This window comes from Aethina tumida, chromosome 2 (assembly GCF_024364675.1).
Source record: "Aethina tumida isolate Nest 87 chromosome 2, icAetTumi1.1, whole genome shotgun sequence".
Classification (NCBI taxonomy): Eukaryota; Metazoa; Arthropoda; class Insecta; order Coleoptera; family Nitidulidae; genus Aethina; species Aethina tumida.
The window spans coordinates 1,728,323-1,744,706 of record NC_065436.1 but is presented as its reverse complement, the minus strand read 5'-3'; the positions used below and the strand labels follow the sequence as shown (position 1 = coordinate 1,744,706).

General features: G+C 33.8%; 3 protein-coding genes and 1 long non-coding RNA gene across 4 annotated transcripts; 2 read left to right on the top strand and 2 right to left on the bottom strand.

The window, feature by feature from the left end:
- Positions 1–56: 56 nt before the first annotated feature.
- On the top strand, positions 57–9,713 carry LOC109607230 (cyclic GMP-AMP synthase-like receptor). The gene is made up of 10 exons (XM_049962743.1): positions 57–125; positions 161–231; positions 654–771; positions 7,413–7,666; positions 7,722–7,884; positions 7,938–8,099; positions 8,152–8,295; positions 8,346–8,471; positions 8,929–9,109; positions 9,164–9,713. Exons 3-10 carry the CDS (start codon positions 685–687, stop codon positions 9,565–9,567), a joined length of 1,521 nt encoding a protein of 506 aa, XP_049818700.1. The 5' UTR covers positions 57–125; positions 161–231; positions 654–684; the 3' UTR covers positions 9,568–9,713.
- On the bottom strand, positions 3,544–4,260 carry LOC126264497 (uncharacterized). The gene is made up of 2 exons (XM_049962750.1): positions 4,100–4,260; positions 3,544–4,069 (listed from the first exon to the last, which is right to left on the bottom strand). Exons 1-2 carry the CDS (start codon positions 4,175–4,177, stop codon positions 3,662–3,664), a joined length of 486 nt encoding a protein of 161 aa, XP_049818707.1. The 5' UTR covers positions 4,178–4,260; the 3' UTR covers positions 3,544–3,661.
- A 55-nt stretch (positions 9,714–9,768) lies between the features above and the next one.
- LOC109603986 (uncharacterized) lies at positions 9,769–15,422 on the bottom strand. Its single transcript, XM_020020497.2, has 3 exons — positions 15,121–15,422; positions 10,126–10,491; positions 9,769–9,920 (listed from the first exon to the last, which is right to left on the bottom strand). Exons 1-3 carry the CDS (start codon positions 15,155–15,157, stop codon positions 9,784–9,786), a joined length of 540 nt encoding a protein of 179 aa, XP_019876056.1. The 5' UTR covers positions 15,158–15,422; the 3' UTR covers positions 9,769–9,783.
- On the top strand, positions 10,498–11,540 carry LOC109603987 (uncharacterized). Its single transcript, XR_002191847.2, has 3 exons — positions 10,498–10,880; positions 10,957–11,264; positions 11,341–11,540. It is a non-coding gene; the product is annotated as an uncharacterized LOC109603987 (long non-coding RNA).
- Positions 15,423–16,384: the final 962 nt, after the last annotated feature.

Sequence of the window (16,384 nt, the reverse complement as noted above, 5' to 3'; positions counted from 1 at the left end):
ATTTGCCGTGTCAGCGTTTCCTGTATTTAATCTTTGCGACGTGTTTTCTCTCATAAATAGAATGAATATTTGACGACGTTATATTGTAAGTTATTAGTACACACCGGACGTGATTTCTTAGATAAGTTGGTGATTACAAATGGTTCACGTCGGTTCGTAGTTACTGTGTGTTTCCCCGAAAGGTTATTGTGTAATTTTGTTGTATGGTACTTCTTTAAGTGACTTAAGTATGTACGTATGTGTTTATATTATATAACATCTATTAACTAGTAAAATAAAAAACATATATTTATTATTATATTCATTACTAGACATGTGAGGTTATAGCTTATTAATAAATTATTATTGGATTATTTAATATTACTAATTATATACTATTTTAAATTAAAGTTTAATATTGAAAAACAATACAACAATGTAATTTAATTTGTTAAGATAATTTAAATTATAATTATAGTAATCATTATGTTTTCCTTATTTATTTTTATTGATAATAAATATGAATATTAAGATAATACTTCAACCAATTTGATCAAATAATCAAATATTCTCAGAATCTATGATGCACACAAATTGTTTATTTTTGATAAGAATTATGATGATTTATGATCTTATAAGACTCTATAATGTTTCATATGTTTTATTTATTTCAGTTTTCATTTTGTACATTGAGATAATTTTATCATGGAGGCGGTGTTAACAAAAATAAATGAAAAATATATCAGGTTACCGGATATAGAAACAAAGATTTACAAAAAAATTAAATCTCATGTAAGTATTTTCAAATCAATATTTAATTATATTTAAAAATGGCTAATATGAAACAATGGTTTAATTGAATTTAAGTTTCTTTAAACACCCTGTATAAAATTTAGGAGTACTGATAATGTCTCCTTATAGAATGGTCCTTGATTAACGTGTATGCCAAAAATTAACTTCCCAGCATCAAAATTGGTGGCTTTACAGACATTGTAGTTAGACCATCTGTCAAAATTTAAAGAAAAAAATTAATTACTCAAAAGCTATTGGGTTTAGGTATAGGACATAGTATAGCCATTTTATTTGAAATTATATGTAAAATTCAAAAATCTAAAAATATACAGGGTGTTTCATTGAGAATAACAAAGTTATTGGTGTTTTAAGGGGCACAAAATTTAATGTAAATAACGGACACCCTGTATATAATTTGGGAATACTAATAAGGGCTCCTTATAAAATGGTCCTTGATTAACGTGTATGTCAAAAATCAACTTTTTAGCACCAAAATTGATGTTTTTAATTAATCCATCAATATGTCAAAATTTTTGAACAAATAAAGTTAATAATTGAAAAATTATTGGGTTTAGGTATATATGGTAAAGCCAATTTATTCGCAATTATAAATATATATACTTAAAAAAATTATTTTCTGATAAATCTTAAATTTAAATTCATGGTTTCAACCAATTTCCTTGGTTTTTAGCAACAAATTTAGGTGATTATAAATAACGCACATAAATTGTTCACTGTTCATTCAATTAGTTTAAATAGACTTAGAAACAAGGTTCAAATAATAAATTGTTCTTACCTATCCTGTTACTATTGGTCTGTTAAATATTCATATAAATAAATTAAAACACAATTTGCAATTATAAATAGTATACTAGAATTTTACATTATTACAATTGTCAGAAAATTTCCCAAACAAAAAAATTATCTAAATGCAATCACTGTTTACGATAAAAATCCTGGAACCTGGACTCAGCCAGCATCTGTTCGGCCTTCTCCTGATCGGAGATCGTGTGCGACGTCATCACCGACACCGGATCCGGAAACGGCTTCGCCAGCTTGGACAGCTTCAGCGGCAATGTGACGTTCTTGTACGTCGGCGACACCATGAAGTTGCCGTAGCGTTTCTCCATTTTCGGTCTGGCCAGCTCCTTGGTCTGCACCGGCTCCGTCGGACACTTGTAGTACGGCGTCCTGGACATCTCCGGTTCGTACGTCTTCTTCGGCGCCGGCTTCTGCATGCTCAGGCTGCGCAGCGACGTGGCGTCCTGGGCGACGCTGAAGTGCACCTTCACGTTGTCCATCGGCGGCTCCGTCTGGTCCGTTGCTTTGGGGATTTTCACTTCCACTTTTGTTGAGAAGGGCCTGAGGTACAATTTGGTTAATTTATTGCGGAGGAGGGCCATCGGGACGGGATGCGTGTGCGTTCTATTCGGATTGAATGTGAAATGATTTGGAACCCTACCTTGGTTACCGTTGATGTTACTCCCGTTGCTGTGGTTACCAATTTGTTTATTAATACAACAACAATTTTGTTTACTTTTATATTTAGAATAATGTCACAATACATTACAAACTGTGAATCTTCAACAACAATCAATATTATTGTATTAAGTTCTTAAATAAAGAGTGCAGTTTCGACTCCAGCAACATCAGGTCAGCCTTTTCCTGGTCAGATACCACGTGCGACCTCATAGTGTTGACAGGTTCAGGAAAGGGCTTCGCCAAAATTGACATTTTTAAAGGCTTAGTTACGTTCTTATAAGTGGTCGAGACCATGAACTCCCTATACTTGTTTTCTGGTTTCTTTTTGATGTGTTTGTCTTCGGGGGCCTGGGGGGGCACATCCACAACTTGATTATAAAACTGTGGACCATTCTTCTTGTCTCTAGTCAAGCCCACGTTGATTTCTTTAGACTTTTTCCTCCACAAAGCTGTTATGCAGTTCAGCTTGGATAAGTTGAAGATTTTGCTGCTGTATTGTGACATGGTCAAAAATTTACTGTTACATTATGTACGTCATCATTTCTAAGGCAACCACAATGATAAATAAAAACACATCGTCTAATGCGGACTGTTTTATTCCAAACTGAAAGGCAGGAACTTTAATTTGGACAAGTACATGAGTGATTTAACAAACATAGGGGTTAAAAAAAGAACGATTAAATCAATGAGCCTAAATGAAAATGATTGAAATTACTGTTTGCGGTACAGGGCTTGCATCTTGGAGTCGTTGAGCATCTGCTCAGCCTTGTCCTGATCGGAGACAGTGTGCGAGGGCATAACCTTGACGGGGTCGGGGAAGGGCTTCGCCAACTTTGACATCTTCAACGGTAACGTCACGTTCTTGTATGTGGTCGACCTCATGAGTCTCATGGTCTTCTCCGCCTCGATCTTCTCGTTCGGCTCCGCCTGGTTCTGCGGCATCTCCGTCGGACACTTGTACACCTGGCGTTGCATCGACGGCTGGAGCTCCTGGAGCTCGTTGGACAGTATCGGCGGTATGCTCGTCTTGGACGTGTCCAGCTTGTGGTAGACCTGCGAACGTTCCTGGCAGACGGTGTAGCGTAGGTTGTTGGTCTTGATGGGCGCCGTTTCGGGCTGCTCTTTGGTCTTGGCAGTCTTGTGGTCCGGCTTGGAGGACAGGCGCCTGGCGCACAACTTGTACACTTTGCTTCCGTACAAAGACATGGTTAATTTTGCGAGGTGCTCGTCACGGGATAATTTTTAATGTCAAACTTTGAAATTAGTGACAAACGTCAATAACACACACCATTGTTGTTATATTTCAAATTTTATTTGAGTTACATCTGGTACGTTGATCTACATTATTTTGTTTTGTTCACATCGAATTTTACATAAGTGAGGTCTAAAATTGATTAGCAAATTCACACTATTTACGATACAAAGCTTGCATCCTGGAGTCGGCCAGCATCTGCTCCGCCTTGTCCTGATCAGAGACGGTGTGGGAGGGCATAACCTTGACAGGATCCGGGAAGGGCTTCGCCAACTTGGAAGTCTTGAGCGGCAACGTGACGTTCTTGTAGGTGGTGGAGGCCAGGAAGTTTCTCTTCTCCGCCTCGTGGACTATTTTCTGTTTGGTCTGGGCCTCGTTCGCCTGGTTCTGGGGCATCTCGGTGGGACATCTGTAGACGTGGGGCTGCAACGACGGTTGCAACTCCTGCAGTTCTTGGCATATCTTGAGGGGGGCCTGGGAGCTTTTGGTTTCGATCTTGTGGAATGTGGGCGTCTTCTTTTGGCACACGGTGTAGCGGATGTTGGGCCTGTTCTGGCCCACCACCTCCTGGTGGCCGGTCTTGCGGGCCACCGCCTTCTGCTCGGGCTTGGTGGAGTAGAGCAGGCGGCATATACGGAAAATTTTGCTGCTGTACAACGACCTCGACGCCATTTCGGTGCGGGCTCGTCTCACTTGACAATTTATATGATTTGACAATATTGAATAACGAAAAAACTGACTGTAGTGATTTATGAAGGGTTCACATTTATTTATCTATTGTAATCAATTGACAATCATAAATGGACACAACGATTTTGCCATTGACAAGTTTGAAATTTGTCTTGGCCAGCTTCTGGTACGTTTTCTCTTTGTCGCAGACAAGGTTGAGGGCTTTACTAGTTTGGACATGTTCTTGTACGTGATGGTGTCCTTGAATCGTCTACTTCCATCGTTCTCCCGGCAGTTGGAGTTGTTGCCTGTCAAAGGTCACCTTTTTGTAGCTGATTTGGTGACTTTACCCTCAAAATTTCATAAAATACTTCAATGACAAACTAAATATCAGTGGTTCATAACTTTATTTCAAATTTATTCCAGCATTACAATTAATAAATACTACTTAAGAGTTACTATCTTGTAGAATTTGGCTAATTTCCAAAAAAACTTAAACCAGCTAGTAGTTTCCAAAGACTGGGGCCAGCCTGGACTCGGCGAACATCTGATCAGCCTTATCCTGATCAGAGATGATTTGCGACGACATGACTTTAACGGGATCCGGGAAGGGTTTGGCCAGCTTGGACATCTTGAGGGGCAACGTGACGTTCTTGCACGTGGTCGACACCATGAAGTGCGTGTACCTCTTCAGCGGCTCCGCTCCGGTCTTCTGCTTCGCCTGCGCCTCGTTGGCCCTGGTCTGCGGCAACCCCGTGGGTCCGGTGTAGATCTGCGAGTTCATCGCCGGCTGCAGCTCCTGCAGTTCGTGGCTCAGCTTCGGGGGTGCCAGCGTCTTTTGGATGTTGAGCTTTTGGAACGTCGGAGGTTTGTCCTGGCACACGTTGTAGCGCACTTTGGTGTCTTGCGGGTCATTCGGCTTGGCCGGCTTCTTGGCGTCGATCTTTGTGGACAAGAGTTTGTAGGTGGGGAGTCGCCAAATTTTGCTTCTGGTTATTATTATCAACTTATTCATGCTGCGACTACTTTAATGACCGACAACAAAATTGCGTCAACACAAAATGAAAGATGGGGAATATCTATGCCAACTTGTTTATTTAAAATCAATCAAAATCAATGTACATTACAATTTACAACAGAGATAATTGTTAATCAAGTTAGCTCCAAAACAATTTGGTTATGTTTAACGGTTCTTCTCCTTCTTCATCATCATCTCCTTGTCCTCATCCGTTGCCAAGTTCTTAGGTGGGTCTTGAAACTGCTTCGCCACTCTGGAGGTCTTGACGTTGGCAGGAGTAATTTTCATCACGTTCATAGATTTATATTTGGTCTGTTCGTTGGCACGACTGTAGGAAATTTCTGCGGGGCTCGTGTAGAACGGGGTCTGCATTGAGGGCTGGAGTTCCTGCATGGACAGCTTCTGCGAGTTCAGTTCCAGCTTACGGAAGGTGGGAGTCTTTTCGCGGCAGACGTTGTACCTGAAGTTGAGGTGATTGGGTGTTGCTTCGGCCATATTGATGGTCTTGGCTGCCAACGCCTTCAGGTCGGGCTTGGTGGAGAATCCACGGACGAAGAACGACAACATTTTACCTTTTATTAAAGCCATTGCCCCAATTTTGCGCGACTAGTAACGAGTGGATCAAACACGTCTAAACCATGAGTCAATAAATTTTGACCAGCAACGTCAAAAAACAAAAGTATACCTTGGCCAACTTAACAGACAATTCAAACTCAAGACTACAAATTTTAATGTCATTTTTATTGCCACCACAATTTAATACATTTTACAAAAATCAGACAAATCACAACAAACTATAGAAGTTTATTTAGACACGATCGGATATTTCCTCAAGGCAACCGACCTACCTCACAAATAGGTCGCAGTTTTCCTCACAAATAATTTATAATTGTTTCAAAAAAATAGGAACTCTTTCGCACAGTCACTCCTTGTTGAGGAACTTGGGCACCATTCTCGGTTGCAGCATCTGAATCGCTGACGAATTGTTGTTCTTCTCCCTCACCATCGTCTTGTGGACTGGCACTTGGTCGCCGCAAACGTGGTACCGGAACGGTATCTTGTTCTCCTTCACCTCGACGGGGGAAGCCTGTTTGCTTTTCTTCGGTTTCTTCCAGAAACCGGTGGTGGCGGCGGCGAACGATCTGCGCCCGAAGATCGAGCCGAATCCAGCGTTTTTGGTCAATAGTTTGTCCATATTATCCGAATTTTGTATGGCAGTGGTAAATCGTGTAAATAATTTTTGTTATAGTTTGTTGTCAAGGAAGTCATAAATTGTCAAATTCGTAAGTTTATGGGAATCCATGGTTACATCCACAGACCACTTGGTAACCTGAAGATCACATAATACACCATTTATTGGAATTAACATCAATGACCTTCCATTCTCTGACCTCTTACTTCGCAACCTTTTGGGTGGATGTCAAACAACAGCTTTAAATTCACTGGTTGAACTTACTTTTAAATGACAAGCTTCTCTTTTGTTAATTTTCTTAAAAACACTAACTAATATTAATTTCTTAAACTTGTATTTACTCTGATTAAAACAAGAAAAATATTCTGAGAAGATGAATGTCACAGATTCATACTCATACTCTATTTTAGATGATAAGCTTCGCCTTTGTAATCTTCCTGAAACCTTTAATGTGAGCTTCATAAGAATATGTAGCAACGTTTTAAATCTGAATAAAATATAAAACAACATTTTGAATGGATGAATGTCAAAGAACAGCTTTAAATCTACCATCTCATACTTTATTTTAAATGACAAGCTTCGCCTTTGTTAATTTTCTTGAAATCACTAACATTAATGTCTTAAAAAAAGTAGAAACTTGTATTTAATATGTTTAAAACGAGAAGAAATATTCTAAGGTGATAAATGTCAAAGAACTGTTTAAACTCTACCATATCATGCTTTATTTTAGATGACAAGCTTCGCCTTTTTAATCTTCCTAAAACCTTTATTGGGAACTTCATAAGAATGTGTAGCAACTTTTTAAATTTGAATAAAATATAAAACAACATTTTGGATGGATTAATGTCAAAGAACATCTTTAAATCTATCTTCTCATACTTTATTTTAAATGACAAGCTTCGCCTTAGTTAATTTTTTTGGAATCACTAGCATTAATTTGTTAAAAAGTGTAGAAACTTTTAATATGTTGAAGACAAGAAAAAATATTTTGAAGCTATAAAATCTATACAAATTGTTATTACTTTTAGGTGGAAGAAAAGGTGAAGGAGGAGCTGTTGAAAGATGAGACTTTCAACGGATTGTTTGAAAGGTTCTTTTACGGAGGTAGTTTCTATGACGATTTAAAAGTCGGCAAGGCGGAAGAGTACGATTTGGATTTCGTGTTCAATTTGCCCGTATGCATCAAACCCAAAATCGAAGTCAGTGATAAACATGGCTTCGTATATTGCAAGATCCACGATTTTGCCAGCATGTTAAAGAGACCCGAAAAGGACAAGTTTCTGTACGTTGGCCACAATTCCCAGAGTACTTATTTTACAACGTGCGATGTTTTTCAGAAAGTTGTACGATTTCTTGGATAGCGAGAACTATCTATCGACCACCAAGGTCTTCTCTTGGCTTCAGGGGGTGTTACAGAAAGTCAAGACAAACCTGGACGGCACAAATGATAAGAACGAATTCGTTATATCTCTGAGCGAAACGGAGACGGCCACGTTTCATGTAAGTGTGCTCAAATTAAAGGAGAACCAATCAATTTTCGAATTCCCTTCAAGACTACCTGGAGCATCAAAGCACCAGCTTTTACAGTCAACATTTCGGGCGTACATAACGGAAGGGAAATGAAGATGGACGTTGATTTTGTGCCTTGCTTTCAATTTTTGTGTCAAACTGACTGGCCCGGAAGCCCTTACAGGAAAAATCCAATAACAAACAGGGTAAACTGTCGGGAACATCAATCACCAAGGTCTATGCATGAAACTGTTGCAGGATAAATTCTTAATAGTACCAAAAAAACCCACCAACGTGGACAAAAACATAGACCGTTATTGGAGATTGTCCTTCCAGGAACAAGAAAGGGAATTGTTCAAGGATGACTACAGGGCATTCAAACCAACATTGAAACTAATAAAGGTTTTGGATATGTAGTTAAAATACTAGTGGTTACTGTTTACTTTTTTCAGAAATTACGTGATCAACAAAATCATTCCAAGATTGCCAGCTATTTTATCAAAACTCTTTTCTTGTGGCAGCTTGAAGCCACGGACAAAAAATATTGGCACAAGCCTCTTGCGGACGTATTCATGGATGTAAATAAATTTCTATATTAGGTAGTGGAAAAAGTATATGATTATAATAGTCTGGATAGTGGGTTGGAATTGAGGAACCAGGTATAATTCTTAAGCTTAAGACAGGATGAGACTGAATAAGTCCATGGGAAACTTACTTAGAGTCTATGAAATAGGTGTTCTGCTTCTTCATGGCAACACAAGTCCATTCATTGCATTGGAGGCTCAAGGAAAGCTTCGAAATGTTAAATGGAAAGCCTTTAATGATGATTAAAGGCTTTTCATTTATTTCCATTATGCCCACATAATCCAGACTATCATTATTTGCGTCATTGTCTAATATTTATGTAATAATGAAGGAGAGGATTGAGTGACATCTTTCCTTCAGTTGTTAAAAACTTTTTCCGGTACCAAATACAATAATATAATTTCACCAATAATTATAATAAACAAGGAGTATTCAATATGAGTATTCCAGATGTTAAAAAAATATAAAGAAGCCCTAGATGGCAAAAAAATTCCGTACTACTGGAACAAAAAATTTAATCTTCTTGAAAATGTGAGAAGCGACACTCTTGCTGGTTGGGCAAATCAAATCAATAGAATTATAAACAATATTGAAAAAAGCGAAGATGCTTTAATAGTAGCCAACTATCTCTGTAAGTATACATATACTATAAGATGTTATAAACATTTTTATTCATGAATTTAAGTGACATCTTCGGAAGTGGCGGAAATAAAGTTGTCACTCGGCAACGTTAAAAAGGTGGCACTGGGCAACGTTAAAAAGGTGTGTGCCTCGCCACAAAACAATAATCCTGTTCCATTTGCTCAGCTTCTAGACACCGAGAGCAACTTATTTAACAATCCTTTGACTTTCAGTCCAAGCTTTAAAAACATAAATGTTGCTCCACCTACTTCTTTGGACTTCAAAATGGAGAAAATTTTGGAAAAGTTGGATATGGTGCTGTCAAAGGTTGATAATATTGATCGGAGGCTGAAAGTGATTGAAGATCATGTTAAGCCACCTCAAGTAAACAATGAGAATAATATAATTGATGATTTGCTTTCATTTAGGTCACTAACATTGACTCCTACAAATATTAATAACATGTAATATTTTAATATTTTTTTATATAAACATTCAATTTATGTTGTTGATATATATTTGTTATACATATATCACTTAATAAACTTTTAGTTTTATATTTACTTTGATCAGTGATGTATTTTTTTAATAAAAATAGTTTATTTGTTTATTTTTATTCCCATTTTGAGTAATAAGGGGGTGTTGTGAGCATCAAAATAAAATAAAGGCGATTTTAAAAATTATTTAATATAAAAATAATATACATTTAGAAATAAATAAAACACTAATTATTAAAATTTTATTATATATACAATGACTTCCTGATGACATTAGCGGTGTTTGTATGGTGGTTGTGGTAGTTGACGTTGTAGTCGTTAATGCTAAAACAACAGAAAACTATAAAAATTAAACAATTAACATATAAGTATATTTATTGGGTACTTTGTGCGAACAGCCTATGGTATACCTTTCAATACGTTAAGTGAATGCACTATAGATATTAATTCAAAAATACTTGATTAGCTAATTACACAAATTTGAAAGCCTTTAAAAAACGACGGGCAAAGAACTGAACGAACAACATACCGGTGGGCTCAACGGGCACGACTTTGAGGTCGCCAAAACTGGAGACGGTGGGAAACGAGGGGGCGTCCAGCGTGACCTCGCACTTGTAAATCCCCGCACTTTTGGCCGTCAGGCCGCTCAACGTCAGCGAACAGGAACTGGTCACCGGTTCCGTGTTGTAAACGTTGACGCCGTCCGCCGGGTAAGTGTGGACGCCCTCGTCGTTGCACCGCAGGAAGTTGTGGTCGTCCTTGTACCACTTGACGTCGTACAGCTTGCCGCCCTCCAGGTCGTACTGGCAGACCAGGTGGGCCCAGTGGGCCTGGGCGGGTGGTACGGAGAATTTCGTCAGTTTCAGGGGGTGCACTCGGTCCAAATTTATGATCCCTAAAATTTACAGTCAATAAAGAGACTTAGAATCTGTGTGTCTTTCTATTTAGTTAAGAAATTTCAGTAGAGTATATGTAGGTACCATCAGGACATTTAAACTATGACCACTGAGGTAATCAGCAACTTATATCTCAAAAACTTTAAAGTCTGATTTATATAGGTACCATCAGGACATTAAAACTGTGGCTGATGAGGTAACCAGCAACTTACACCTCAAAAACTAGATCTGATAGACAAAATCTAATGACTGTTTTGGTTTCTGCTTTCCAGACCAATTGAACAATCGTTGGCATAAAATAGCTGTGTCTGGCTCAAATAAAACTGATGTTTCAAAGGAATCTGCTTTATCTAGGTACCATCAGGACATTAAAACTATGGCTGATGAGGTAACCAGCAATTCATATCTTAAAAACTAGATCTGATAGACAAAATATAATGACTGTTTTGGTTTCTGCTTTCCAGACCAATTGAACAATCGTTGGCATAAAATGGCTGTGTCTGGCTCAAATAAAACTGATGTTTCAAAGGAGTCCGCTTTATCTAGGTACCATCAGGACATTAAAACTATGGCTGATGAGGTAACCAGCAATTCATATCTTAAAAACTAGATCTGATAGACAAAATATAATGACTGTTTTGATTTCTGCTTTCCAGAACAGTTGAAATATCGTTGGCATAAAGAAGCTGTGTCTGACTCAAATAAAACTGATGTTTCAAAGGAGTCTGCTTTATCTAGGTACCATCAGGACATTAAAACTATGGCTGATGAGGTAACCAGCAATTCATATCTTAAAAACTAGATCTGATATACAAAATATAATGACTGTTTTGGTTTCTGCTTTCCAGACCAATTGAACAATCGTTGGCATAAAATAGCTGTGTCTGGCTCAAATAAAACTGATGTTTCAAAGGAGTCTGCTTTATCTAGATACCATCAGGACATTAAAACTATGGCTGATGAGATAACCAGCAATTCATATCTTAAAAACTAGATCTGATAGACAAAATATAATGACTGTTTTGGTTTCTGCTTTCCAGAACAATTGAACAATGGTTGGCATGAAATAGCTGTGTCTGGTTGTTTTATTTCTTGACCCAAATTAGAAATTTCAATTAGTTTTAGAGTTTTAGGTTGATTTGAACTTGATATTTAAATTATAAACATTAAAACCCGCATTACAGTTGCCGCAGCAGAACGGTTGAATTGGCTTAATTAATGTAAATAACAAGATCGCAATGTTAATTTTTAATAGCCGTTTGTAAAGGCATGAATCAACAACTGTCTTCAATTGTGCTAGACAAGAACTTGGACAACGCATAATAAAATATAGTTAGTTGACTATAAACCGTATCAAATTATGTTTTATTTCAATAATATTTAATGATTGTCCACACTTTTAAATGGGAACAACAGGATGTCGATAAAAAATCTGACCTTATGTAAATTTGAAAAACGTAAAATTGGTTGGCCGTGTCAAATTATTTATACAACGTGATTGCATCGGCAAATCCTGTTAATTACAAAGCCGGAACTGTCACATTAATTAATCCGTCCATTCGGCTTCGCCTCATCATATTAAAACATTGATTAGCACAAATATTTCATTAAGAGGGCGCCGAACGACGTAAAATATGTACTATGTGTGAAACGGTGCATTATCCAAATTAAAGGTAATATGTTTGGCCGTCGACTTTACGGCATCAGCAAAGGATGGTCTTGCAGACTTGGAAGGAGTGCCCCTTCCAATTGTTCGGTGATTGAATGGCAAACGAAATTATTACCCCTTCGTGACTTATTATTTATGTGTTTGTTTGGAATACTCAAAAATTACACACCTCACATTTAATGTGTTTAAACATAAAACTTAAATAAGTAAATCGTGTGGGGGTGAAATATTTTATTATTGCGAAGTTTTTGCTATATGGTGTTGTGATTTGCTAAATTGACTGCAGTGTGAAAAATTAGATTGGAGAGTAGGTGTGACCTTCCTGAAGGAATAATAATCAATTACGGTTACAATGTCGTTTATGGACATTAAGCCCTGACGCTTATCGTGTTAACACGTGGGGGTGCGGTCCATACTTTCGCCTAAAACGTCCGTACTGATTTTTCGCCGTAAATAATCTTTTCAATGACGTTTCGCCACGTTAATTAACATTATTTTCCAATTAATTAATTCGTGACTTTTGATTTAATATTAATTGTTTTCTTTACATGCAACAAAATAATTAACATGCATTTTATAAATTAGTAACATACTTTGTTTTTTATTATATTTTACGTCTTTTAAAAATTAAATGAGAGATTTTTGTATTATTTTAAATCACACATGATGAAATAACATTATTTTAGTGTCTTTTGATGATTTACAACACAATATAATTATTTAAATTTAATCTAAACTTCAGTTTAACCATTATTTATTATAATTTATTAGTTTTTAATGAACATTTATGTTATAATTTGCAATTATAAAACATATTTATATAAAAAATATAAAAATAAGTAATGAACGTTAGAATTTAATTTATAAACCTTTCAAATAAATAATAAATTAAATTTCTAAATAATTCTGATCATTTACTTTAAATACTATAAAATTATTTCTCATATTTTAATTATTTTGAAAATTAAATTATATATTAATATTAAATTAAATATCATATGTTACAATTTTAATAATTATTAATAAAATAATCTCATAAATTTGGTATAATATTCATATATCAATTATTGATTATATAATTGTTTATATTTAAATTTATGAAAGTTATTTATATAAAAAAATAATAAAAAACAATAAACAAGTTGTGTTAATTATATTTTTTTTCTCATCTTGTCCTTTTGCCAATTTTTTTCTATTTCAGATTTAAAATTTTATTTCTTTTTTATTATTTTAATGGAATAATTTTCTTTTCGTATCTCTTTTTATAATTTAAACAATATATAATAAGTTTAAATATTATATATTACAATTATTGATAAAATTATATAATGAATTTGGTATAATATTCATAAATCAATTATTAATTGATGATTTAATATATTTTTTTATATAATTGTTTATATTTAGAGTTATAAAAGGTATTTATAGAAAAAAATAACAAAAAAACAATAAACTAGTTGTGTTGTAAGTTTTCTTAATAAATTTGTTGATAAATTAGTGCCCATTTTAATTCAATTCAATATTCAATAATTTTCTTTAAATTCAATAAAATTATTAATTTTGAAAATACAAAAATTCATTTTTTATGCATTTAGTTATTAAATTTTTACTATTTTTAAATTATTTTTTTATTATTATTTATATATTTTATATTGGTGTATTTTTAAATTGTTTATACAAAATATAAATATAATGCTTTTTGTTCCAATTTAAACTGAAACCTCAGTTTAAAGATGGTATATTATTATTAATTATATATAATGATATAGAAAAATAAATTGTTTGTTGTTTAGAACATTTTTATTATATTTTTCTTGTTTTGCCCCTTTATCATTTTTTTTCTATTTTTTTAATTAAAATTATATTTATTTTATATTATTTTAATAAAATACTTTTATTTTTGTACCAGTTTTTATAATTTAAAAAATGTAAAATAAATTTAAATATTATATAGTGTAAATTTAGTATATATTAATAAAAAAAATATTAATAATATTCATAAATTACTTATTAATTGGTTATTACGTTATTTTATTATATAATTGTTAATATTTAAGGTTATAAAAAGGTATTTATATAAAAAAATAACAAAATAATAATAAACAAGCTGTGTTGTAAGTTTTCTCCAAATTTAATAAAATTATTTATATTGAAATGACAAAATTTCATTTTATATACCTTTAATTAATAAATTTTTATTATTTTTAAATTATTTTTATTATTATTTATATATTTATTCCAATTTAAACTAAAACTTCAGTTTAAAGATTATATATTAATATTAATTATATACAAAATAATGTGTAAAATTTCACAGGATATACAAATAAATTCTTTCTTGTTTAGAACATTTTATTATATTTTTCTTGTCTTTTGGTCATTTATTATTTTTTTAATTAAAATCATATTTATTTTTTATTATTTCATTGAAATAATTTAATTTTTGTCCTTTCAAAATGTTATGTTATAAAGTTTTCTTAATAAAGATTGATGAATAAATGTCCATTTTAATTAAATTTAAAAAATTCAACCATTTTCTTTAAATTCAATATAATTATTGATTTTGAAATGACAAAATTACTTTTTTATACATTTAGTTATAAAATTTGTATTATTTTTAAAGTATTATTATTGTTTACATTTTTTATACTAATGTATATATTTAATGGTTTATAAAAAATATAAATATAGTACTTTTTATTCTAATTTAAATTAAAACCTTAGTTTAAAAATTATATATTATTATTAATTATATATAAAGACATAAACAAATAAATTGTTTGTTATTTAGAACATATTTTTTCTCTTTTTTTAACTTAAAATTATCTTTATTTTACTTCATGACTGAAAAATATAATTTTTTTAAAAATTTTCTAAAAAAGTTATAAATCTATTTTTGTATAATTAATTTTTTATAATAAGAAGTCGAAAAAGTGCACAAAAAAATTGAAAAACTCACCGAAAAGGAAAACAACAAGACAGATCGCGTAGTCCATTTCAAATCGGGCAACTCCTAAACCAACAAACACCGAAATTAACAGATCAACTCAAATCCCACACCGAGTTTGTTTACAGCCGTCCGAAGACGCCTCGCTCCGCTCGCAACACCATCAATTAAAAGACCGTTTCGTTATTTGCTGGCCTGTTAAGGAGTCGCATTGGGAAGGGTCAATTGATAAATTTGTGCCTCCACCGAATAATTAATGTCGGACGGACATGTGAGCAGAAAAAAAAAATAGCGTAATTGATTTCGAAGCGAAACGCTTTCGACGCCGCCCCGTGCGAGTGTGTGTGTGTCCAGAAGTCCGGACTGATTTTTAAATGCGGACACGTTTTGATTTCACCCTCCATTTCTGGTCGCAATTACCGAGCGATTCGCGGCACGGCTGGAATTCCTGATGCGGTCTTTGTTGGGACCATCTTCTGGATGAGTTTATTGTCTGTCCGTTAAAATTTTATTGTTCAGACAATGAGTTTGAGGAAATAATTATAAATCTATTCTTAAACATGTTATTTGGTACAAAGAGTATTTTAGTTTTTATAGTGTTTATATGAGGGACACGGATGGAGGCGTTTTAAGTGAGCCCAATTGAAATCGTCTATTAATTGATGTATATTTTTATTTGATTGAATGTTTCGTGTTTTGATGCACAAGTGTTAATAAATTGATGCAACAACCATAATGGAATGTACAGATTTATTAAGATAAATATTTAATAAACATAATTAATTTATGTATTAATTATTAAATTAAAATACAAGTTGTTAAAATTATATATACTCATAAAAATATATTTTTGAAAAATTATTAGCATTTTTTAGCGCTCAGTATAAGTGTCCTTGTAATAAATGTCTAATTAAACTATTTTCTGTATTACACTGGTTCAGTGCTTACGTTTTTATTTGAAAAGCCCGCCCACAAACACAGAAAGAAAACGGTAGAGTATGCGCAGACGAGTTGTGCCAAAGATATCAGACATTGCTAATTTCTGTATTACACAAGTTCTGTGCCTATGTTTTTACCTGAAGATCCTGACCAGAGAAACAGTTGGTATTAATTTTAAAGAGAAATTTACTTATTTAAATAATATTATAATATAATAAACAATCTTTGAACAAATTATATTGTTAAATCGTTATTTAATTAATGAATTTCATGATTTTTGTTTATATTTTTACCTGAAAAGCCGGCTCAGAAACAGTTGGTATTACATTTGAATAGA

Coding starts and splice junctions, on each gene's coding strand:
- LOC126264497 (XM_049962750.1), bottom strand. CDS start 4,177: ATGGCGTCGAGGTCGTTGTACAGCAGCAAAATTTTCCGTATATGCCGC. Junction 4,070..4,099: donor CCACCAAGCCCGAGCAGAAG/GCGGTGGCCCGC, acceptor GGCCACCAGGAG/GTGGTGGGCCAGAACAGGCC.
- LOC109603986 (XM_020020497.2), bottom strand. CDS start 15,157: ATGGACTACGCGATCTGTCTTGTTGTTTTCCTTTTCG. Junction 10,492..15,120: donor TCTTGTTGTTTTCCTTTTCG/GTGAGTTTTTCA, acceptor TGTAAATTTTAG/GGATCATAAATTTGGACCGA. Junction 9,921..10,125: donor CGTGCCCGTTGAGCCCACCG/GTATGTTGTTCG, acceptor CTGTTGTTTTAG/CATTAACGACTACAACGTCA.
- LOC109607230 (XM_049962743.1), top strand. CDS start 685: ATGGAGGCGGTGTTAACAAAAATAAATGAAAAATATATCAGGTTACCG. Junction 7,885..7,937: donor CGGAGACGGCCACGTTTCAT/GTAAGTGTGCTC, acceptor ATTCCCTTCAAG/ACTACCTGGAGCATCAAAGC. Junction 8,472..8,928: donor TTGCGGACGTATTCATGGAT/GTAAATAAATTT, acceptor TGAGTATTCCAG/ATGTTAAAAAAATATAAAGA.